The sequence below is a fragment of the Chlorocebus sabaeus genome, chromosome 8 (assembly GCF_047675955.1).
Source record: "Chlorocebus sabaeus isolate Y175 chromosome 8, mChlSab1.0.hap1, whole genome shotgun sequence".
Taxonomy (NCBI): Eukaryota; Metazoa; Chordata; class Mammalia; order Primates; family Cercopithecidae; genus Chlorocebus; species Chlorocebus sabaeus.
In genome coordinates this window covers 90521728-90548063 of record NC_132911.1, presented here as the reverse complement: position 1 = coordinate 90548063, position 26336 = coordinate 90521728, and the positions used below count along the sequence as shown (strand labels likewise).

The window sequence follows — 26336 nt, the reverse complement described above, 5'->3', positions numbered from 1 at the left end:
AACCACCAGAAGAACAGAGAAAGAGAACTTAAAAATAGTGACCTAATATTGAAGGACCAGAGAAGGAGATTTTGAGGAGTGAATGATTTGCTTCATATCATAAGCGCTCGTGGATGTTTTTTTTAATCATTTCCATATTACTTTGCATAAAGTTAGATAGATAAAGATAGGTAAGTGGGTAATTAGAAGGAAAAAAAAAGAAAGAAACCAATGTGTTGTGTGATCACAGTTAAATCATTCAAATCAGCATGAAACTGTGTTTAATCCTCTACTTCTAAATTATTCACAAGATCATTTTGACTCTCTAAAGTTCATAAACACAGTGCAAATCACCCAAGCAGATGTAATTTGCTGCTTTTAAGCCAAAGCCCTGACTAGCTAAGGAGTTGCCTGTAGGAATTAACCAGAACAAAATCCTGATTAAACAACTAATTGGCTTGTCTACTAAAGAAAAAGAAAAGGAAAACAAAGTACATTTCTCTACCTTAAGGCACAGTCATAAATACAGAGGGTTTTCAGAACTACCTCAGAGAAGATGTTTAAATCACTGACAAAAGTCAACAAGGTAAAGCCTATAGGAGAGAACAATGAGAATGAGCAAAGTTCTCATCAGAATGAACAAGACTCTCATCCAAGTAATCAGTCTCAGCAAACCACAGCACAGGTATGTTCTCTACATTCCTATGTGAGCCTTGATTTTCATCATTTCTTATCTAGTAATAGCATTTAATCACTGCTACGATATATGATTGCTTAGTAGTTTTACCTGGCACCATCTGGTAGATGTACTGTGTCGGGCTTATCTTCATTAATTTATATATTCTGTATGTATTTGTTCATGAAAAGAATAATAAATGTTTAGGAGACTATACTAGGATTTGAAAAAGCCAAGTGAGGCTTCTTATTGCTGATTTTCACTTCTACCATCATCCAAAATGAAATCACTTCTCAAATATTAAATTGGTTACTTGACTGAGTTTCAATAAAGAACATCAAGTATCCTGGTCTTCATAAACCACACGTTAACAATAAATTCTCTAGAGCAACAGGAAATCTACTGGCTCTCAGTTGAAAACGATTTTACCACTCAAAGGACATTTGGCAAATCTGGGGACACTTTCAGTTGTCATAGCTCTGGGATGGGGATGTTACTGGCATCTAGTGGGTAAAGTCTGCAGATGCTGCTAAACATCCTATCATGTACAGGACAGCCCTCCACAACTTAGAATTATACACTACACAATTTTAATACTGCCAAGGTGGAGGAACTTTACTTTAAACAAGTCTTTTCACAAGTTCTAAATATATTTATCTGCAAAATGTATATGATAATTTCTGCTTTGTTGTGAGAACTAGAGACAGTAATATATAAAGCACATGGTAGGTACTCTGCAAGTGGTCATTATTAATAAGAATTTGTGTTTCTGTGACAGGTTTAAGTCCAAAGTGATCATTACAAGAGCAATATTTGCTTAGAACTATCTAGAGAATAATTTTCATGAATTACTCACTAGAATTATCTAAAAGAGCTACAGAAGATTTTTAGAGCAGTATTTTCCCGTCTGAAAGGGCTGGATGAGAGATGTCAAGTACAAGCAGGAGTGCTCCTCAGGGACTAGGGGAGCATGGTCCAATGGTTCGGGTTTAAATGAGCCCAGAGGATAGACAACACTGAGATTATTTAATATTGGCAGTGGAAAACCCGCCTTCCTTTTCTGATTAATGTTGACTGCTTTGCAGTAGAGAGGAGATGAGGAGGATTGTGTTAGGATTGCTTCGTGAGAGTGCCCTTGACTTCTTTCTAATTCTTATGTCAAAATAAATTCTTATGTCATACTAAAAGTTATTTATATGTTGAAAAACTTGTATAATGTCACAAATATTGAGCTGGTACTTCCCTTCAGCTAGTCCTGCTGTGTTTTGCTCTGGGAAAGTCACTACATTCATCTTTAACCCTTGCCTACTGTGATTATTTTCCAAAGGAACACATAAAAGCAGCTATAGCTAATATATTATTTTCTTGGAGAACATTGTAGCTAACAGCAATTACTATGTGCCAAGCAAGGTGCTAAGCCCTTTTCTAGCGCTACTGTATTTAATCCTCACAACAGTCACAGGTCCTATTACAATTTGCTCCTTACACATAGCTAGCAAATGGCAGAGCCTGGATTGGAACCAAGTCCTATCTGACTTGAGCACCTGAGAGCTAAATCACTAGGCTATACTGCTTCCAACCAGGAGGGATATTAGTTGAGTCAACCTTTAAGATACTTTGCTTGCATGATAAAGGGATGTTAGAGAGAAGGGGAAAAAAGAACAGAAACTTCTGAAAGAGTTGTCCTTCCTTTCGAAACAGGAATACTGGAGAAGTACTTAGATTAGGCAGAGGTAGAGCACCCCTTGGGTATATCCCACACCATTCCAACAGCCATAATTTGTGGATATTAATCATGAAGTCTACTGGCATCACATTAGATTTTTTTTTTTTTTTTTTTTTTTTTTTTTGAGACAGAGTCTCATTCTGTTGACCAGGCTGGAGTGCAGTGGTGCAATCTTGACTCACTGCAACCTCTGTGTCCTGGGTTAAAATGATTCTCCTCCCTCAGCCTCCCGAGGCTGGGATTACAGGCGCATACCACCACACCCAGCTCATTTTTTTGTATTTTTAGTAGAGATGGGGTTTCACCATGTTGGACAGGTTGGTCTCAAACTCTTGACATCAGGAATTCTGCCCACCTTGGACTCGCAAAGTGTTGGGATTACACGCGTGAGCCATGGCGCTTGGCCACCTTTTATTTTAAAAGTCATGTCTGGGGAATTATTTGCATCTGTTCTTTCCAAGAACATGTGGGTATGGGAAAAAATAATTTATCTCTGATTTCAAATATGCTAAATGTTAAAAATGACAGAAAGTTAAAATCCTGTTTTCTTTCATGGAATTTGACCTTTCAAAATGGCATTTAAACAATAAACCTCTGAACTATGAATAAATGATTAGAGTCTTCTAAGAAAATATCTAGGAATAAATATATCAATGTATATTTTTTTAAGGAGTCATTTAAAGAGCGAATTTACAAACCAAAATATCATGGATAATTCCCACCTATCAATAAACAGTAATTCAAGAACTGCAAATCAGTCTAACCCAAACTCTCTCTTACCCCAGAAGAAGACACTGTTCACATAAATCTACATTTGTACACACATAAAGACTATGATGGAAATGTTTATGAATAACATCATAATGATACAAAAGGACTTCACTGAAGTCAGAAGGCTTTTTCACCGTTTATAAATTGTTCTGGACTTATACCTTTCTAGCTAGGTTCATATAAACTGGCCACTCAATCAATTTCATATTCAATAACATAATAATATTTAATAATAGCTGCCTCGCTATTATTATACCATATTAACATATACAGTTATTATGCGGCTTAAGCGAAAATCAGCCAATTAATTCATTTTTTAGTTTAAAATGCTTCTATGACATACACAGCTTATAAATAATGTCAAAACTCCATAGCAGGCACACAAGACTCTCAGTGTCCTTCTGGTCCCTGCCTACTCTCAAGCCTCATCTACTCACCCTTTGTCCCATCCAACTGCTCCCACTGTAGTCTCTCCCCCCACCTATGTACAGTCACGCCTTTGGCTTTTGCTAAACCTGCATCATCTGCCTGGAATGTTTTCTAAGACCTCTCCAGGTGGAAAACAAAAATCTTATCTTTATAAAGTCAAGAGTCACTATCTTCGGAAGAGCTTCCTTTCTTTCCCTTCTACTCCAATAGAATTGACCACTTCCTGTTTATGCCCCATCGTTATCCTCTACAGACATTGATTCGTCACCTGCATTTTCTTGCACTTAACATTTTTGCGTGTTTGTTTCCCCTTCTAGACTGTGCATAGCTCAGGAGTCAATCTTTATGTTCTAACCTCATATCTTGTTTCACTCTGCCCCTGTAGGAACATCCTGAGGCACACACTAGCCATGTCTAGTGTGACATGACGGCATTTCAAAGGAAAGCTTAGATGATCAGACAAATGATGAGGTAGAAGCACATGAAATCATGGAGAGAAGAAAGGGAGTTTTGTGTAAATGGGACCAAACTGCCTTCTCTCCACTATTTTAAGTTCTGCCATGAAAGACCTAGACCAATGCTAGGCCTGTGGCAAGTAAAGACCAGAATTGAAGAATTGTGAGCAAGAGAAACACAGAATCCACCCTGAAAAAACCAGAGGGCTCCTGTGACTAACAAGCTGTGGAGGCTGAGGTTGATTATTCAATAGTAGGCCACGAATGCCCATTTTAAATGCACGAATCATTTTTAGTGCATCATAAACAGTCAATTGTAATGATCCAATTAACAATTGAGTGGAAAATGGTGTTACATTTTACATTCAACTTCATTTTCATGTAAATTCATCACATACAATCTCTATGTTTTTTCTCAAAGGAACAAAACAAAGGTGAAGAGAAATCTCTCAAAACCAACTCAACTCCAGTCATGTCTGAAGAGCCACACACCAACATACAAGGTCAGAATGCAGTCTGCAAAAAAAAAAAAAAAAAAGTGAAATATGTATTTATCTGAAATGTGTTGTCTGTTGAAATATTTGTCCTTGACTAGGTGAATTATCTAGGGTTATCTGCAGTTATTTGAAGATCTGAATATTTACAAAAACTTTATATTCTCATTCAGTAACTCATTTGTCCACGCAATAGATGCATTTTCATTACCTGACATGTGCCAGCCACTGTTCCCTGGGCTGGAGGTACAGTGATGAGCAACACGAGCAGAGTCTGAGGTTACATAGAGCTTGTAGTCTAAAGAAACACATCACAGATAAGTAAGCACATTGTGAGCGATGCAATTTCAGACACTGATAAGCAATATAAAGACATTAAAATGAATGTGGATTGAATACATTTAAAGGTTTAGCATTCACACCTCTGCTCCCTCCTGCTAAACTCTCTCCAATAGAAGGCTCATTTACTTCTAAGGCTACCACACTTGTTTCTAAATCCATATCAGGTCAATTTCTTTTTTAAGGCTGTCAATATTTTTCATCTCACCACTAGATGTACACGACGGTATTTTCTGCTGCATCACAAAGAAAACATGTCTAAAACTAAATTCCTTATGTTCTCTTGCAAATACGCTCCCTCTCCTGATTTACTTCTACCCCTGGTACTATCATTCTTTCAGCCTCCTAAGCTCAAAACCTCACTCAGGTTTTATTCCTTTATCTAGGATGTCCTATAAAGAAAATTAGTCACCAAATCTCCTTTCATAAGGACCCTGAAACCCACTTCCTTTTTTTTTTTTTTTTTTTTGAGATGGGGTCTCACTCTGTCGCCCAGGCTGGAGTGCAGTGGTGCAATCTCGGCTCACTGCAAGCTCCGCCTCCTGGGTTCAGGCCATTCTCCTGCCTCGGAGTAGCTAGGACTACAGGTGCATGCCACCACGCCTGGCTAATTTTTTTATTTTTTATTTTTTGTATTTTTAGTAGAGATGGGTTTCACCACGTTAGCCAGGATGGTCTCGATCTCCTGACCTCGTGATCCTCCCGCCTTGGCCTCCCAAAGTGCTGGGATTACAGGCGTGAGCCACTGCGCCTGGCCCACTTCCTTTCTTTCCAATCTCAGCAATACCATCTTGGCTGGGGCCCTTGTTAGTAGCTCATGTATGCACTACCCCCAGGCTAAGAGGCTACTTTTGTTTAGAACTCTATTTCACCCATCTCTCTCTTGTTATCCAGCCCAAACACTGTTAGCAGATTATTTTCCATTAACCACCACTTTGATCTCAACTTTTGCTCAAGAAGTTTAAGTGTTTGCATATTGCCTGCAAGACAAAATCTAAATTCCTCCACCTGACTTTGTAGAACTTAATGTGATCTATTCCCAGCCCCCCTCTCTAGACCTCTCCTACTTCTCTCCTACTTCTAGTAGGAACACTACCCCCTAACCAAAAAATACAAAAAAATACAAAATGAAAGGGAAATCGCTAGAACAGAATATATTTTGTTAAATAATAAAAATAAAATTTTTGCCATAAAACTAGCACAAATGTTTTGCTTTTCATCTGTTCAACAAAGTCTGTGTATGATGATTGTTAATGACTTCCTATTTGTACTAAAACAAATATTTGAACTGAAGCACAATTGAGCTTTTACTAGCCCAAATATCTCATCTTTAAGGAACAAAAATAAGAAATACACAAAAATTACAAGCAAGATTATAAATTTAAAAACAAATCACAAGAAATGTTTCAAATACACAAATCACTGTCAAGGAATATCCCCACAATCAAAGTACTGAGGCCACTATCCTAAGCAAACTAACACAGGAATAGAAAACCAAATACCTCATGTTTTCACTTTTGGGAGCTAAACATTGAGTACACATGTAAAGATGGGAACAGCAGACAGCAGGATCTACTTGAAGGTGGAGGATTGGAGGAGGGTGAGGATGGAAAAACTACCTATAGGGTATCATGCTTATTCCCTGGATGATGAAATAATCTGTATACCAAACCCCCGTGACACAAAATTTACCCGTGTAATAAACCTGCACATGGGCCAGGCGCGGTGGCACACGCCTGTAATCCCAGCACTTTGGGAGGCTGAGGTGGGCGGATCACGAGGTCAGGAGATCGAGACCGTCCTGGCTAATGCAGTAAAACCCCGTCTCCACTAAAACTACAACAAATTAGCTGGGTGTGATGGCGGGCACCTGTAGTCCCAGCTACTCAGGAGGCCGGGGCAGAAGAATGGTGTGAACCCGTGAGGTGGAGCTTGCAGTGAGCCGAGATGGTGCCACTGCTCTCCAGCCTGGGTGACAGAGCGAGACTCCATCTCAAAAAAATAAATAAATAAATAAAATAAATAAAAAATAAACCTGCCCATGTACTCCTGAACCTAAAAGGATTTGTGACATTTTCAATTTTTAAATAATACGAAATTCCAGTACTATCTTACTTTAATTTGGAAATGCTACATTAAACCTGTTGTGTAATAAAGAAAAATTTAAAAAAAGGACTGCTCTAAACAAATGGCCCCACTCCCATACTTACTTGTTTCTATTTAAGAGAAAAGGAAAGAACCTATATGAAGAAAATAACTGAATTGTACAGAGATATGTAGAATAAACTTACATAACTGAAGAGAAATATGTGTCCACTTGGGAGGATATTATAAAGATATTGACTTCTTTCTTAAATTAATTTTACTTGTTACAGCCTACTCTCTACCTTACAGTAATAAATTTTTTTTAAAAGGGGAAGAAAATTCACTTTAGTTTTCTTGACTTTATTTACTTATTTTGAAAAACACCTCTGTGTTTTCACTATGCAGATTAGAGTGCAGGGAGTACATGCTCTTGCACAGACCAGGTGTTTTTGCCACTATCCTTCTTCTGTACTTTTATCTCTGCCACAAAGATTAGAAAACAGTATCTTCCAAATAGAAAATCAGCATTGACTTATCCGAGGAGAAAGGGGGAAACACATAAATGTTCTACAATACATTTTTCAACATGAAAGCAATATAATCATACTTCCTAGCTGATGACTAAAGCTAGACTGTTCAACTGCTAGATTATCTGATTTAAAATATTTAGGATAATGTGTCACTGAAAGAGGAAATCATCTAATAAGCCTAAAACTCTGTCTGACCCAAACTCACATATATAAAACTTCCACAAATAGTAAGAATCATAAACCAAGAGGATATTGTAAAAAATGTGGTCTTGCCTTTTTTTAATCAGTAATTGAAGACCATTATTGAGTCTTCAAATTTGTTTAAAAGGAGAAGACCCTTTTGTAGATTATACAACAATCTTGAAGGCATACTCCAAAATGTGATTAACGAATGGAAGTACCAAGGAAGAGAGAAACATTCTGATAATTCAAACTACAATTCTTTTTTTCTGAGTTACTTTGTAATAATAATGGTTTAAATCTACAGTTCTTTGCACAGAAAAATACAACCTTAATTGGCATAAAACCAAGGATTACACCTTTGAAAAGACAAGTTTATTCTTATCTTTGTTGTACTTTTTTCAAAGTGTATTTGTAAGCTTAAATTTTTCATAGCTGGTAATAAAAACTCTTTTGTGGAAGTTTCATTTAACAGAGGAGCTATTTGAGTAGAAGGAAAAAGTAGTTTCATTTAAATCTGCAGACTTAGCACGTCTCCAAAGACTTTAATAGGAATAACAGTTATATTTAAGATATTTTGTCTTGAAAAAGCAAAATTATTAGTGTTTAAAGATAGCCTCTGATATGTGCTTGGTATTTTTGTGTTCACTTCAAAACATGCAGGTGCAATGTCATAAAATCTGCAGATGTTGATTTCTGATTATAGAACTCTTATCTTCTGCAGAGCATGGTTTAATTTATATCTGCCATGGAAATGAAGAATGCAACATATTTTGGATTCAAATAAAGATAACTTGCTAAGGTCATCTTTTGATTATAATCATCTTCCTTAGGCATCTACTTCACTTATATTACATTAAATGCTTCTTTAAATAAATGTCTCGGTACCAGTAGACGATATGTAAGTAACTTACCTAGTGGCTTATGGTACTTTTAAGTGATATATTATTTGTGTAGAAATGGGTCAAAGTTGAGTTCCCATTGCTAGTATGGTATGGTAAGCCGATTAATGGCTATCCAAAGTCGTTTACACCATAATCTCTAAAATCTATGAATTTGTTAGCTTACATTGAAGAAAATTGCTAATGTTACTAAGGATCTTGCAATAGGAAGATTATCCCAGATTATTCAGCTAACCCCAATGTAATCAAGGGCTTCTTATAAGAGTTGAAGCAGGAGAGTCAAAGGCAGGAGATGGGACAATGAAAGCAGAGGTGGACTGATGCTCTCTGGAGGTGGAGGAAGGGACCAGGACCCAAGGAATGCTATGACCTTTAGAAGCTGGAAAATACAAGGAAAGGATTGTCTCCTGAAGCTTCCAGGAGGAATACAGCCTTTCAGACATGTTTTAGACTTCTGATTTTCAGAACTGTAAGACAACTGACTGTGTTGTTTTAAACCATTAACTTTATGGTGATTGATTACAGCAGCAATGGAAAACTATAATACATACTGTTTTAAGATAATTCCAACTTGAAATATAAAATGCAACCATTTTTCTCCTGGCTAACACGGTGAAACCCCGTCCCTATTAAAAATACAAAAAATTAGCCGGGTGTGGTGGCGGGCACCTGTAGTCCCAGCTACTCGGGAGGCTGAGGCAGGAGAATGGCGTGAACCCAGGAGGCAGAGCTTGCAGTGAGCCGAGATTGTGCCACTTCATTTCAGCCTGGGCGACAAAGTGAGGCTCCGTCTCAAAAAAAAAAAAGCAACCATGTTTAAAATGAAATTGAGTTTTCCTACAATCATGTGAATTCATAGTAAAGGCAGTATACTATACAAAAAAAAAAAAAAAAGAGCATTTGAGAATTTGACACCCCCGAATTCAAATCATAACTCTGCTACTTTCTAGCTCTTTAGTTGAGGCATTTAACATGTTTGAGTGTCATTTTGCTCATGTATAAAACAAGGACAACACTGTTGTTAGTGTTGGGTTGTGACTGAGAATTATATTAGTTAATATATGTAAAGCATTTAGCATGGAGGTCAGTAAATCCCAACCCTGATAGAAACCAGATAGCATAAATGAGGAGCATTCATGCCCTGTCTGAAGAGGTCAGAGGCTACTCAGCTCTGCTAGTCACTGTCACATGGGGATGCAGGTCAAGCTCTGCCAGGTGTTACACCTTGTCAAGACAAACTACAAACACAAATGTTAATTTGAAAGATCTCAATTTTTAAGTGTTGATTTTTTGATGTTTAAATATTCCCTTTCTTAAATCACTGGGAACACATAACTGAATTCTTATGAAATTTAGTCCACAAGACCATTCTGTGACGTCTAACCAACCACATGGTAGCTATGTAATGTTGTCTGCATTTGTGAACAGTGAAATCCCTAGACAAAATTCTGAATCTGGCAATGCTTTTAGTGATCCTCTTACTTTTCCATTCCTCTTCACTCATAATCTCCATCTCAGTCTTTGTTTTGTAAACAGATTACAAGTAGGGTGGCCTCCCTGGAACTGCTTGCCAAATAACTTTCCACAGCCAAGACCCCTGAGTTCCAAGTCTAGCACAATTCTGGATCTACAGAGGTGTCCCCAGCCTTGCCCAGGTCCCTATCATCTCTCCAAACTGATCTAGATTGCATCTCAGCCAACTCTCACTTTGGGAAGCAATCTAAAGCTAAAAACTGCTCTGGAGCTAAAACTGCTCTAAAAAAAAATAATAAAACTGGCCAGGCATGGTGGCTCATGCCTATAATACCAGTGCTTTGGAAGCCCAAGACAGGAGGATTTCTTGAGACCAGCCTGGGCAACATAGAGGGACCTGACCTCTACCCCCTAAAATTGTGTTAATTAGCTGGGCATAGTAGCACGTGCCTGTAGTCCCAGCTACTCAGGAGAATGAGGTGGGAGGATTACTTGGGCCCAGGAGTTTGCAGTTACAGTGAGCTATAGTCATGCCACTGCATTCCAGCCTGAGTGACTGAAAGAAATCCTGTCTCTTAAACTATAAATAAACAAAAATATAAAATAAAGTCCAGTTTTTTAGAAAAGGTAGTGGATGGTTAAATAGGAAACCACTCTTCAGTCCTTGGTAGTAACAATTATCGTATACAATTTAATGTGTTCTACGTGGAATAGAAAAATAACTAGGCCATCTACTGAAATTTAGTTTACAAAAAGCAGTAAAGACTTTGCTGTATAAGACCAACCAGTTTGATTGACATGCATAGGAAGTACTACTATGGTTAATTTTAGTTCTATAGTCCACTCCCGGTAACTTTCGGTCCCATTCACAAGCCAAAGGATAAGGTGGGAATAGAGACACCCTCCTAAAAAATGTATACAACTTTTTATCAAAACTACTTAAGCAGATTTCTCAAAGAACTTAAAACAGAACTACCATTCTGCACCAGCAATCCCATTACTGGGTATATACCCAAAAGAAAATAAATTGTTCTACTCAAAAGACACATGCACTCTTGTATGTTCATCACTGTACTATTCACAATAGCAAAGACATGAGATCAACCTAAGTGCCCATCAACAGTGAATTGGATAAAGAAAAGGTGGCACATATATACCATGGAATACCACACAGACATAAAAAAGAATGAAATCATATCCTTTGCAGCAATATGGATGAAGATGGAGGCCATTATCCTAAGCAAACTGACGCAAAAACAGAAAGCCAAACACCACATGTTCTCACTTATAAGTGGGAGCTAAACACTGAGTACTCATGGACATAAAGATGGGCACAATCAACTCTGCAGGTTACTGGAGGGAGGAGGGAGAGAGGGGGTAAGAGTTGAAAAACTATTTCACCTTAGAGGAGATATAAAAAATAAAATAATAACCAAAAAATTAAAGTTAACTGTTGGGTACTCTGCTCACTCTCTGTGTGAAAGGACCATTCACATCCCAAACCTCAGCATCATGCAGTATACCCATGTACCAAACCCACACATGCATCCCCTGAATCTAAAATAAAAACTGAAATTAAAAAACAAGACTCCAGCATATTTATTTCCTTCATCCAAATAGAAATAGTCTTGTGTAGCAAACAATCAGAAGTATTCTTTTAAAATGATACCTGATAGGATGATAAACAAAAGAATTGAGAAATGAATAAAGTTGGTATGACATTTCTGAAAATTTAGTCTAGAAAAAAGATAAATATTCCATGCTTTCTAGTCTGAGATGATAAAGAAAATTCCTAACTGCTGGTCTGGCAAGAGGCAGAGACATAATCAGGACACCTTCAGTGGCAGGGGCTCATTATAAGAAAACTTATGGATAACTAGAGCTGAAAAACCATCCAGGGGAGGCTTTCAGACTAGGAGCAGCCTAGGAGCTAATTACATTTTCTCCTTTTCCCTCAGTGAATATGGCTTCATTTCTCGTGACCGCTGTTTTCTCTGCATATCTACTCTGGACTGCTCTCATTTCCATTTACTCATTTTCCAGTCCAAATTCCAAAGGGAGTAGTCTGACTGACTTAGATAACAACCATTTTTCGCATTCAGCAGAGCCCTTCAGACCACCATCGAGGTTGCCAGCCAGCTGTGGACAGGCCACCCTCTTGAGATTAGGTGCCCAGTATGTGCGTGATGGGTAACAATTCCTGCATGTAATACAGCAGAAAGTTCCCTCGCTGAAAAGAGCGAAGTTTGGCCTAGAAAACCTACCGTTTTAAATATTGAACAGAGAACAGGTTCTGACTGATAAAATTGCTGTCATTACATGTTTTATAGGCTAAAATCTTAAGAGACCCTAACCAAGGTGGATAGGATGGATTTTTTTCCTTTAAAATGCCTTTTATGTTGTAGTTTGCAGGATTTAAATATATTTGCATAATTCAATTAAACTCTGTGCTTTTAGGCTTCTTTCTGCCAAAGAATATAGCTGACTTATGGAAAATTACATTACGATTTTCTGGTTCCTGGGCTCTGTTAAGTAAATGGAAGGTCTTACATCACGCCCCGCATACGTCAGTGCTATGAAGACCTGAAAGAGTTAATATATCTTTTTTGTTTTTGTTTTTGTTTTTAACAATTTATTCCAGTCTGGCTCATGGAACACTTTGTGTTTATATTGCATTTTTCTCAAATGGAGTCTTTATCTAATCCTCACAGAAATCCCCAGTACAAAAGTATTTTTTCATTTTATGGATGAGGAAACTGTTATAAAAAAGAGACTTATCCAGAGTCACCTAGAGAATTAGTTATGTAGGGATTACAGGTCTCTGTTCGGTACCCAGCACTGGTAACTCATCATATTCCTTAATAGCTATATATAAAATGTATTTTCTAAATGAATTAATCTCAGTTTTAAAAAAAGTCCCTGAAACCTAGCATGACATTGAGAGAGGACTGGATTCCTCCATTCTGACACAGTAACAAAACTACCTTAGATGGATCCACGTTCTTTTTCATTTGGTGATTTGCACATTTCTTTACTTGTGATGATGTATCCGAAAGTCAAAAATCTTCCTCAATACAAAGATCTCTTCAGGACATTATAGGACTTTAAGGCTGCCTAGAGGACACCTAAGCTTTGACCCTATGCAAAGATCCTGTCCTCCCCCAGCACAGGCTCCCTTAGCACAGGCTTAGATTGGCTGGAGGCTCCTGAGTACCGCCAGCCAACAGAGCATTCACTACCTCACAAAGCAGTGCATTTTGTGGTTAAACAAGTTGCTAGAATGTTTGAGGGTTTTGCATGTTTGTTTTGTTAATTCATTGGTAAGTCCTTCTTCTGCCTTCTAGACCACATGAAATAAATCTATTTTCTTTTCTATGTAGCAGCATTTCTATGAATTTGAAGTAACTATTATGTCACTAGTTAATCTTAAATACTTTACTAAAAGAGCCTAAGTTCCTCAAACCATTTCTCATATGAGATGGTTTCCAGATTTCTCATCCCTTTTGAGTCCTTCTCTGGATTTTTTACAGATTACATGTTTTTAATATAAAATGTGTCATTTTTCTGTTCTTGTAAATGCCATTTTAAAACACTCTTTCAGATTCCATGTTATGTGCACTGCTGTAATGTTGTCAACTTCCTCCATGTTGTTTGACAGTCTACAAAGATGTAACAAAATTTCAAGTGTGATTAAAGTATTATAGTTAAAATTATTGTAAGTACACTAGATAATCCAGCAACTCTGAAATTAACCACAAGCTGAGTCAAAAATACAACCTCGGGTGCCGGAAAATAATCATTCATCATACACTTCTTAAAACTGTTAGTCCTTAACTCCAAATGTTCATTTAGATGAAAATAATAGTATCATTTAGGCATCTAATCGAAGTACCCAGACTTAGTCTTTATTAATGCATCTAACATCCAGTTACTCAGGTAGTGGTGGCTGCTAATAAAAAAAGATTTATTTTTGAGACAGAATCCACATGCCTTTGATGTCTTAAGAACTAGAAATTTGACCAAAGTAGTACCATCCCCCACCCCAAAGATTCTAACCAATGAAGGCATTGTCAAGTCTTGTGCTTTTTATATCCATCCAAAACAAGCCAATTGAGTGTCTTTTTAATTTACAACCTTATTCCTATATTAGGTTCTTCCTTTGAATCCCTCCTTTGCAGCATTTATGTAATGTCACTGATAAAATGTGGAAGGTTAATGGATTTCCACATCACTTATTTCCTCACCTGAAGAGAGAAGCAGATGTTTCACACCTGCTCGTGTCTCCATGTTGTGCTGCTACAAGGGGCCAAGGATACTGGAAATATATTACACAGGCTCAGTGTGAGACGCCGCCAGACTCAGGATGGAATCAGCCTGGTGTGTGGAGAGCAAACTCTACTTATTTTTGCATATTCAATAAAGGCAACCATATCACAACACTTTGATTCCAGATTTCACTATCTGCCACAGGCACACATTCCAGGGCAGAATTTAACCAAGTGTACTGATGAGATCTGGCGATTGCTATACAATGTTCAAAGAGCACCACTGGCAGAAAGGCTTACACTATTCATTTGGGCAGCTATTGAAATCGGGAATCCTGCTGTCCATGTGTGAAGCTGGGAAGAAGCACAATGTGCAGTTGACAACACTTCACCCAGATGCCAGAGCAACACTTGCCTTGTATTTCAGATTTCTCTTTCATGATGAGGATGATGCAAACACTCTGACCATCTGTTTCCACAAACAAATAACATGTTGCATGGATAAAAGGACACCCACACTGAACTATAGTTGACAGGCATTCTTTTGTTTTTAAGTCCTCATGGGTTTTTTAAGTTGTTGTTGTGTTTTGAAGCCAAGAATAGGAAATAACTGGTTTCTCATGTTCATCAATAAGCTATTAATGAGGATTTATTTTGTAATTAAATGCTTATCCACAAATCAAATCAGGCTGAAATTAATTTATAAATATCCCAGGCTTGTCAAAACAGGGGCAGTGTTATTTTAGAAAGGCTTGGTAATAGCTAGAGAAGATCTGGTAAGTTGCTAAAATCTACCTAGCTAGAATTAATTTTATCCGAATGTTATGGTGATAAATAAAAATTATTATTAGGAATGGACAAAAAGAACTACTGCAGAACAGTTGGTCATTTAACTGGTACTAGCAGAAAAGTTAATACTGAAAATACAATACATATGCTGTAGCTTGAATGAGAGATGGAGGAGATATATGATGCAGCTTATATCCATGTGGCTTTATAAGAAATAGCCCACCAGGTGCAGTGGCTCACATCAATAATCCCAGCACTCTGAAAGGCTGAGACAGGCACATTTCTTGAGCCCAAGAGTTTGAAAACAGCCTGCACAACATGGCAAAACCCCATCTCTACAAAAAATACAAAAATTAACTGGGTGTGATGGTTCATGCCTGTAGTTCCAGCGATCTGTGAGGCTGAGGTGGGAGAATCACTTGAGCCCAGGAGGTCAAGGCTACAATGAGCTGTGATCATGCCACTGCACTCCAGCCTGGGTGACAGAGTGAGACCATGTCTCAAAACAAAAACAAAAACAAAAACCCATAGCCAATAAAAGCCTTTAAGAAATGTTTTACAGTACAGATTCTATTTGTTTTACATTCAGGATTTTTTTTTTTCTGATTTTTACTCATATTTCATGTTCTTTATCAATCCTAATTTTCTTTTAGGGTAAGCGCTCCTAGAAACATATGTGAACACAATGATCCATAACATTTTTCTTGGTCCAGACTCCTTTGAGAAGCCCATGATAACTCTAGATCGCCTCCATGTAATAAAAGGTATATACAACATATGGCTTCAAGGATTTCAAACCAAAAATGCACTAGACATCCATGGCCAGCGATTAAGAATTTTGCTTCTAAATATTATACAGTAATTGTCCAAGTGTTTGTAGATACAAAAAAGGATTAGGCTGCCACTTTCACAGACAGCAATGCAAAATGGCAATTTGTCAGAGATATGATCTATATGATTTTTGTTTTGATTGGGTAAACAGAAATGGAAAAACATGACTTGACCCAAACACATAAAGAAAACAGATCCTTCTCTCTTATTTTTATCAAAAGCTTGTTAGTACAAAATGACATATTGAAAGTGCTGTTTTTTTACTCTGAAATCTGTTGGATACTGATAAACTCATTAGCGTACCACATGTGCCTGTACAGAAGGGTCCCTATCCTACAATTTTCAATATTTCACCTAAACATAATCTTTACACACAGGCTTCAAGGATGTGATTATACTGAGACCTTTGTATCCCAAGTAAATTGGGAATTGGGTTTTTTTCCATTTAAACGTAACAAAAACATAGTTAGTACTGTGTTTTCTATCTTCTAGCCAAAAATACTATAATTCCCAAATAAAAGTAGATAGATGCATAATGAATAAAAGTGTCTTGGGAAATCGAGAATTTAAGCTTTCTTAGTCTTAAACTTTTAAAAACTTTAAGGAGTGATTCAATTTTATGATTTCGTTTATTCCTGAAACTTGTTCCTGGAAAGTTCAGTACATTGAAAGATTTTTAGATGTATCTTAGAAATGTTCATATTAAAGGACTGGTATGGTGAAAACTTGTGTAAACTGATCAACCCCTGATTTATCACTTTTGTAAATCCAAATTTTCAATACTGGGTTTGCTTAAATCTTTAAACTATATATATTACAAGAAAATAAGAGTGATGATTTGGGCCTCCATTTTAATATCCTAAGCACAAGACATCCAATTAAAAATAAGTTAGAAACTGTGGATAATGAATTACCATTAAATTGTATTCGTTCTTATTTTTCTTTTCTGCTTCTATATTTTCTTTTAATATTAAGTAATTTGCTTTCATTAAAATCTTCTCTATAATCCAAATATTTACCAGTAAGTTGATTATTCTCTGGGTAAATTACAATTTAAACTATATTAATTAGAAATTGTATTTGTAGGCTTGAAGGGAAAAAATTAATTTCTGTGCTGAAAATAAAGCTAGTACATATTAGTTTGTATTGTTTCTTCAGAAAATATTTCACAACTTAAAGATGGTCAAGCTAAAAACAAAAATTTGATTTCATAAAAATGTAGAATGCAAGTGCTAAATAATGCCAATCACGTTTTCCTATTTTACTTTTCTGAATTTTATGATGCATCAATTTCAGCCCAAAATTATGAATACTTTAGCAAAACTGGAAATGCCTTCTGAATAATGAATTATTATCCTCAACTTTGCCAATATCAAAAAGAAATATGCTTTATGAACTCTTGATTACATAATACACCAACTTCAATTACAATCATGTGCTGCCTAAAGATGCTTTAGTCAATAACGGACTGCATAAAAGAGGATAGTCTCATAAGATTATAATAACATATTTCAAACTGCACCTTTTCTATGTTTACATTCACACACTGACCATTGTGCTAGAATGGTTTACAGTATTTATTAAACTAACATGCTGCACAGGTTTGTAGCCTAGGATCAATAGGGTATACTGTATAGCCTTGGTGTGTGGTAGGCTATAACATCAGGATTTGTATAAGTACACTCTATGATGTTTGCACAACGACTAAGTCACCTAACAATGCATTTTTCAGAATATATCTCTGTCATTAAATAGCACATAACTATATTTTTTCATTGGCCTGAAGGTGTCTATGGGTTAATTCTTCCTGCATAAAGTCCTACTTTGTTTAGCAGAAATCCCAGGGGAGGTGTTCTTGAGAAGACTATTCTAAAACACCAGCAACATCTTTGTAGTTCATGTTGTCAAATATAACTGGGTCAAGAGTGGTGTACATTCTTCTATCTATGTGAATTTTTTTTTCATAGACAAACTCTCCAAGAAAAATTCCTCTGGAGATCTGACCACAAACCCTGACCCTCAAACTGCAGCAGAACCAACCGGAACAGTGCCAGAGCAGAAGGAAGTGGACCCCGAGAAAGATGGTCCAAACAGGTGAGCATTTAATAAAGCTCACAACACATGTTAGAGATACTGCTCAGCCTGCCCTAAAGAGCTCAAATATCCACTCTCCCCTTTAGTTGAATATAAGGGCAGAAAAAATTCAATAGTCACATAACACAAGAAAACTGTGTCAGAACTAAAACACTGGTTCTGTGCAGTTCATCGTACCTCACTGGCCAGGCATGGCCACCAACCAATATCTCTAGGCAGCCATTTGGCTTTAGGCCAAATCAGAACAAAAACATTGCTGTTACGTATATGAGTCATTGTATCATTATGGAAACAGCCTATATATTTACTAGACATGAATTTTAAAAAGAAATGATGAAAATTTTCCAAGCTCACAAATAAATAGCTATTCCAATTCTGTGAATATTTTATAGTTTCAAAAGATTAATTATTATTTCCTTTCATCCACTAAAGAAAGTGTGACAAGCTAACTAGGAATAATTACAGAACTGGAACATCTTTATGCTACTGAAGGAACACAGCTTTACAAGTACTTCCCATAAGATTATTGGAAATACTACAAAAGAGATGACAATTGAAATGTGAATCAGTAAATCTGCAATAAATCCCAACAGGGAGGTGCTTCATTTTGCCACTCCTTGGCATGGTATTACACACCTGCTGATCCAGCTTAAATGGCTTAACTATAGTTGATATAATTGTAATATGTTTATGAAACAACAAAAGCATATTCTTCTTATTTAATAGACAAAAAGAGTTGTCACTTATAAAGAAGTTAAAAGTACCTATTCGTCCATTCCACTCCACCCCACCCCGCCTTCTCTCTCAGCAGTACCTCTACTGTGTTAAACCATCTGCTGTCAGTAGGAGTCATCGTGATTATCTGGGACCCGGGGAATTGCTGAATGAACACTTGGCATCAGAAAGAGAGAATGCCTTTTCGATAAATACAAATTTGGCTATATGAAAATAAACACAAGCTCACTCTACCACACACACGCACACGCATACACACGTGTGCACATAAACACAATGTTATTTGACAAAAATAAAAGTTGACATAGTATTTTGGCAGAGAGATGTTTAAACTCTGAAGGAAGAACTGGAATCTAACAACAGAACTACTAATTATTTATATTTTATCTATAACTGTTGTTGTTTACAGGATGATTTTCAGTCCTATTAGTGGATCATCATTATCTTCGCTCAACAGATAAGCAACCAAGATACTGAAAGGTTAATTCATTTGCCTATAGTAATAGAATCAGCTCTCCTAATATTAGACCACAAAAGATTTGAATTCCCAAAGAGAACGTTTACCTTCCTCATACCAATACACTCCTAGCCTTCCAAACTAATCTCCCTTTCTAGCATTGATTTCAATATGTTTATTTTTTATAATAACCCATGGCAATTGATAGATTTTCAAAGGACTGAAGTTGAAGCCATAACTAACAATTTGGGGGATAAATTCTTCTTAATCTTCATTCCTTCCTAGTATTTTTTATACTCTTCTGAAATGCAGAAGTGGAAACCTTTCAGTTACCCAGGGGTAAATCAGCATAGCTCAAAAACACAAAACTTCTTGACATGACCTCTAAGGCCCTGCCTGGTCTGTCTCTCACCTGTTTTTACTTTCTCCTCTCCCAACGCACAACCTTCCCAACTCTCTACTCCAGTCGCACCTGTTCTATTTCAGTCTCTTGTATTTGTCATGTTCCCTCCTGTCGCAGACTTTTGCACATACTACTTCCTCTGCTTGTTCTATTCTTTTCTCCCCTGATCACCTAATTAACTTCTATTCATTCGTCAGATAACAGCATGACCATTACTTCCTTTGTAAGGCTTTCCCTGGCCTTCCTAACTAGGCCATGTGCCCCTATTAAAAGATCTCTTTCACAGCATTTATTGCTGATGCATTTTATATGATTATCTGCCAGAAAAATCCGTCAGTCTCATCCTCTAAATTGTGTGCTTCATGATGGCAGGGGCCATGTCTGTTTTTGTTGATGATTAGTATCCCCAGTACCCACATCGATGTCTGGCACATGGTAAATATTCAGTAAATATTTAACAAATGAAATGATTGACCCAAACATACTGGATTTGGTTGAACTTCTAGATTTTCAAAACTGTACAGCATCTTCAGGAGGAGACAGCAAGACACAAATGGCTTTCGAAGTCTTCCCATTCCTTTCTGCTCAGAATTCCCGATAAAAGCAAGAATAATCAGTAGCAGATAGCAAAGATAATGAGAAAAAAACATGAGGCTGTAAAGCTCTCAATTCCTTACTTCTCATCTAACACGGCTTTTCATCACTATCACTACCATGAGATGGCAAAACTGTTAAATCCAGAAGACTTTTTTGTAAGTGTTACTTTAGTTTCATGGGTACACACACAGGTTGATACTATAGATAAATTGCATGTTGCAAGGGTTTGATGTACATATTATTTCATCAGCCAGGTAATAAGCACAGTACGCAATAGGTAGTTTTTGACCCTCAGCCTCCTCCCTCCCTCCGTCCTCAAGTAGGCTCTGGTGTCTATTGTTTCCTTCAATATGTCCTTGTGTGCTCAATGTTTAGCTCCCATTTGTAAGTGAGAACATGTGGTGTCTGGTTTTCTGTACCTGTGTTAGTTCACTTAGGATAATGGCCTCAAGCTCCATCCATGTTGCTGCAAAGGACATGATCTTGTCAGAACACTTTTTAATGTCTTCCTGGCTACAATATAGATAGCAAGTGGTTTGAGAAGTATTAACAAACTGAGTAGACCCAAGTTAGCTTAAAGTTCTTGCTTTGTCATTAGATGGTTGTTCACATGTTTTCTCAGGATTGAGTGAAATCCTTCAGCTGCACTGAAGGAACAACTTGAAAGGGGCATTAGAAGCTCCAGTATCACCTTTGACTAAAATTAATGGGCATCTTAAAGTTCAATACCATATAGAACTGACCAAAGTTTTCTGTTCCGATCTCATGAGCAACAACAGTTACCATATCTAGACTTCTAGAGACAGAGTTTTTATACATTATAATAAAATATCAATGATAAAATAATTATTGAAATTATTACTTCACAATGCTTTTGATGAGTAAAAGATCACCTTTGTATTTTCAGTTGTTAAATATTAGCATCTTTAACCTTGGGCAAGGTCAGGTTTGAAAAGCTCTTTCTCCTAGAAAAAAATTAAGTATTTGATTGATTGCAGGAACTCAATATAGATGCTGTGTGAGTGACCAGTTCTCACCTCGATTTTTTAAATTTGGAAAATTTAAAAGAAGTTTTCTTATTGTAAGTGCAATTACTTTATCTTCTCATGTAAGCCTTGAGCTGAATAGGGATTATTATGTCTGGACTGATCAATAGGTACTGGGGAGAAGGCATAGTGTGGATTTTGGTGTCAGTGTGTGAGAAGTACAGTGTGATATTATTGATTACACCCTTAGTTTCTGCCCTGTTGGGAAGATGGGCAGAAGTGAACATCTAGAGGAGCAGAGACACAGAGATTACCATCTGTATCGGTTAGGGTTCTCCAGAAAAATAGAACCAACAGGATGTATGCATATATAGGGAAATAAATTTATTATAAGGAACTGACTCATGCGATTATGGAGGCTGAGAGTCCCAAGATATGCAGTCAGTAAGCTAGAGACCCAGGAGAGCCAATGATATAGTTATAGTACAAGTCTGAAAGCCTGAGAACCAGAAGAGCCAATGGTGTAAGTTCCAGTTCAAAGAGCCAGCAAACATAAGACCCAAAAGGAAACAATGTTTCAGTTTGAGTCTGAAGTCAGAAAAAGACCAATGTCCAAGCTTAAACAATCAGGCAGGAGTGCCCTCTTTCTCTCAGGAGAGTCAGCTTCTTTGCTCTATGTAGGCTTTCAACTAACTGAATGAGGTTTACCCAAATTAGCGAAACCAATCTGCTTTGCTCAGTCTACTGATTCAAATGTTAATATCATCCAAAATATCCTCAAAGACACACCCAGAATAATGTTCAACAAAATATCTGGGCACATTGTGGCTCAGTCAAGTTGACACATAATATTAATCATCACACCATCTCCATTATGTACATAAAGGAATTGAAACTGTATTGGTCCCACTCTTCACCCCCAAAAGCAAACAATTCATTATCTTGTCAAATGAAACACTTAGCTTCTGAAAGACACAGGGTTCACCCCTGTGAAGTTCCACTGATGCCATTTGTCCATTACCAAGAAAAACAGCTTATTTCTGGCACTTTAACTCAGTCCAGTCTTATTTTTTAATGTAAAAATATATTTTGATGGACACTAATGAATAGCAAGCAAAAGAAGATGTGTTTTGCCTGGAAATGTCAAATAGCTACATCTGAAAAAGGAGACAGGGTTGAATGGCTCATAGGTTAAGTGGTTAAATGATGAACAAGCAAGTGAGTGAAATGTTCAGTGCCTGTGACTAGGGTGTGCTGCAAGACTGACTTTTACACTATAGTATATGGCTTTTTATCACCATTGTTACTCATAATACTGAGAAGGAAGGTTATTTCTATGAATAGTCTTCTTTGTTCATAATAGCAATCAGTCTCTATTTGGGTGGTTTTAAAATAGGCAATCATTTCACAGCAGGAACAATGAGAGCAGAATAGAATTCAGAATCTTATCACCACTCATAAACACTGACATTTATTGTCTTGTAGCTAGAAAAAGCAAGAATCACTGCAGTAAAGATGCTTAAAAATCCATATGTGACTTTATAGTTGAAATAGAAAAGGAATGTCAGTTATCAAGTTTACAAAAATAAAAAGCAATCTACACTTCAATAATTTATAAGCATTTTTTTAAAAAAAGGAAACCAGCTACACACTTGCCAGTTTTGTGGGATGCATAATAAAAATAATGCACTATTACTTTTAGCCCCATATTGAAATTTTCCTCTATAGTAAGCAATACTTTTATAATTAAACGTTGCAAACACTTTAAACAACAGATCATCAAATCATTTTTTATTTATTTTTTATTTCAATAGGTTTTTGGAAAACAGGTGGTGTTTGGTTACATGAGTAAGTCCTTTAGTGATGATTTCTGAGATCATTCTGAACAGTGTACACTGTACCCACTGTGTAAACTTTTATCCTTCACCCCCTTCCCACTCTTTTCCCACAGTCTCCAAAGTCCATTGTATCATTCTTATGCTTCTGCATGAGAATACTTAGCTCCCACTTATAAGTGAGAATGTATGATGTTTGGTTTTTCATTCCTGAGTCACTTCACTTCAAATAATAGTCTCCAATTCTGATCAGGTGTGGTGACTCACGCCTGTAATCCCAGTGGAGATTGGTCTTTGGGAGGCCAAGGCAGATGGATCACTTGAAGTCAGCAGTTTGAGACCAACCTGGCCAACATGGTGAAACCCCGTCTCTACTAAAAATACAAAAATTAGCTGGGCTGGTGGCTTGCATCTCTAATCCCAGCTACTCAGGAAGCTGAGGCATGAGAATCACTTGAACTCAGGAGATGGAGGTTGCAGTGAGCCGAGATCATGCCACTGCACTTCAGCCTGGGCAACAGAGCAAGACTCTGTCTCAAAAAAATTATTATTATTATTATTATTTTACTCTACAATTCCATCCACATTGCTGCAAATGCCACTATTTTGTTCCTTTTCATGGCTGAGTAGTATTCCATGGTGTGCGTGTGTGTGTGTGTGTGTGTGTGTGTGTATGTATGTGCGTGTACGTATATATATACACACACACTAGGTATCTACCTCTGGGTATATACCTAGTAGTGGGATTGCTGGATCAAATGGTAGATCTACTTTCAGTTCTTCAAGGAATCTCCAAACTGTTTTCCACAGTGGTTGTACTAGTTTACATTCCCAACAACAGTGTAAGTGTGTGTGTGTGTATATATATATTTTTGACAGGAATCACATATATGTGTGACAGGAACCACACACATATATATACACCATGGAATATATATATGTAAAGTGTGATATATATCACACTTTATTCACTTGATTGATGAGCATTTGGGTTGGTTGCATATTTTTGCAATAGCAAACTGTGCTACTATAAACATGTATGTGCAAGTACCTTTTTCCTATAATGACTTATTTTCCTCTGGTTAGATACCTAGTAGTGGGATTGTTGGATCAAATGGTAGATCTACTTTTAGTTCTTTAAGGAATCTCCAAACTTTTCCACAGTGGTTGTACTAGTTTACATTCCCACCAACAGTGTAAGTGTTCCTTTTTCACCACACCCATGCTAACGTCTATTATTTTTTTCATTTTTTGATTATGGCCATTATGGAAGGAGTGAGGTGGTATTGCATTGTGGTTTTGATTTACATTTCCCTGATAATTAGTGATGTTGAGAATTTTTCCGTATACTTGTTGGCCATTTGTATATCTTCTTTTGAGAATTATCTATTCATGTCCTTAGCCCACTTTTTAATTGGATTGTTTCAGGGTTTTTTTGTTGTTTGTTTGTTTTTCTTGTTGATTTGCTTGAGTTCCTTGTAGATTCTGGATATTAGTCCTTTGTCAGATACATAGATTGTGAAGATTCTCTCCCACTCTGTGGATTATCTGTTACCTCTGCTGATTATTTATTTTGCTGTGCAAAAGTTTTTTAGTTTAATAAGTCCCGCCTATTTATCTTTGGTTTTGTTGCATTTGCTTTTGGGTTCTTGGTCATGAAGTCTTTTCCTAGGCCAATGTCTAGAAGGGTTTTTCTGATGTTATCGTCTAGAATTTTTATGGTTTCAGGTCTTAGATTTAAGTCTTTGATCCATCTTGAGTTGATCTTTGTACAAGGTGAGAGATCAGGATCCAGTTTCATTCTTCTACATGTGGATTGCCAATTATCCCAGCACCATTTGTTGAAAAGGGTGTCCTTTCCCCACTTTACGTTTTTGTTTGCTTTGTCAAAGATCAGTTGGCTGTAAGTATTTGACTTCATTTCTGGGTTCTTTATTCAGTCCAATTGGTCTATATGCCTATTTTTATGCCAGTACTATGCTGTTTTGGTGACTATGACCTTATAGCATAGCTTGAAGTTGGGTAATGTGATGCCTCCAGATTTGTTTCTTTAGTTTAGTCTTGCTTTTGCTATGCAGGCTCTTTTTTGGTTCCATATGAATTTTAGAATTGTTTTTTCTAGTTCTGTGAAGAATGATGGTGGTATTTTTGACAGGAATCACATTGAATTTGTAGATTGCTTTTGGCGGGTGTGATCATTTACACAATGGGATGTGTATCCATGTTTGTGTTGTTTGTGATTTCTTTCAGCAGTGTTTTGTAGTTTTCCTTGTAGAGGTCTTTCACCTCCTTATTAAGTATATTCCTAAGTATTTTATTTTACTTTTTGCAGCTACTGTAAAGGGGATTCAGTTCTTGATTTGATTCTCAGCCTGGTCACTGTTGGTGTATAGCAGAGCTACCGATTTGTGTACATTAATTTTGTATCCTGAAACTTTGCTTAATTCATTTTCCAGTTCTAGGAGCTTTATGGGTGAGTCTTTAGGGTTTTCTTCATATAAGATTATATGATCAGCAAATAGTGACAGTCTGACTTTCTCTTTACTGATTTGGATGCCCTTGATTTCTTTCTCTTGTCTGATTGCTCTGGCTAAGACTTTCAGTACTATGTTAAACAGAAGTGGTGAAAGTGGACATTTTTATCTTGTTCCACTTCTCAAGGGGAATGCTTTCAACTTTTCCCCATTTATTATAATGTTGGCTGTGGGTTTATCATAGATGGCTTTTATTACCTTAAGGTATGTACCTCCTATGCCAGTTTTGCTGAGGGTTTTAATCATAAAGCGACTCTGAATTTTGTCAAATGGTTTTTCTGCGTCTACTGAGATGATCATGTAATTTTGTTTTTAATCCTGTTGTGTGATGTATCACATTTATTGACTTATGAATGAAAAACCATCCCTGCATCCCTGGTATAAATCCCATTTGGTCATGGTGGATTATCTTTTTGACATGCTGTCAGGTTTTGTTAGCTAGTATTTTGTTAAGGATTTTTGCATATATGTTCATCAGGGATATTGATCTGTAGTTTTTGTTGTTGTTGTTATGTCCTTCCCTGGTTTGGATGTTAGAGAGTTACTGGCTTCATAGAATGATTTAAGGACGATTCCCTTTATCTCTGTCCTGCAGAATAGTGTCAATAGGATTGGTACCAACTCTTCTTTGAATGTCTGATAGGGTTCAGCTGTAAATCCATCAGATCCTGGACTTTTTTTGTTGGCAATTTTTTAAATTACCATTTCAATCTCACTGCTTGTGATCAGTCTATTCGGAGTTTCTATTTCTTCCTGGTTTGATCTAGGAGG

The 26336-nt window shown here is 36.9% G+C and overlaps 1 protein-coding gene across 1 annotated transcript in view; it reads left to right on the top strand.

Moving 5' to 3' along the window:
* Positions 1–535: 535 nt before the first annotated feature.
* Positions 536–26336, top strand: part of CNGB3 (cyclic nucleotide gated channel subunit beta 3) — a 150844-nt gene continuing 125043 nt past the window's right edge. Inside the window, exons 1-3 of the mRNA XM_008001030.3 lie at positions 536–664; positions 4458–4539; positions 17892–18018. Coding sequence (XP_007999221.3) covers positions 536–664; positions 4458–4539; positions 17892–18018 — 338 coding nt within the window. The remainder of the gene's footprint in view (positions 665–4457; positions 4540–17891; positions 18019–26336) is intronic.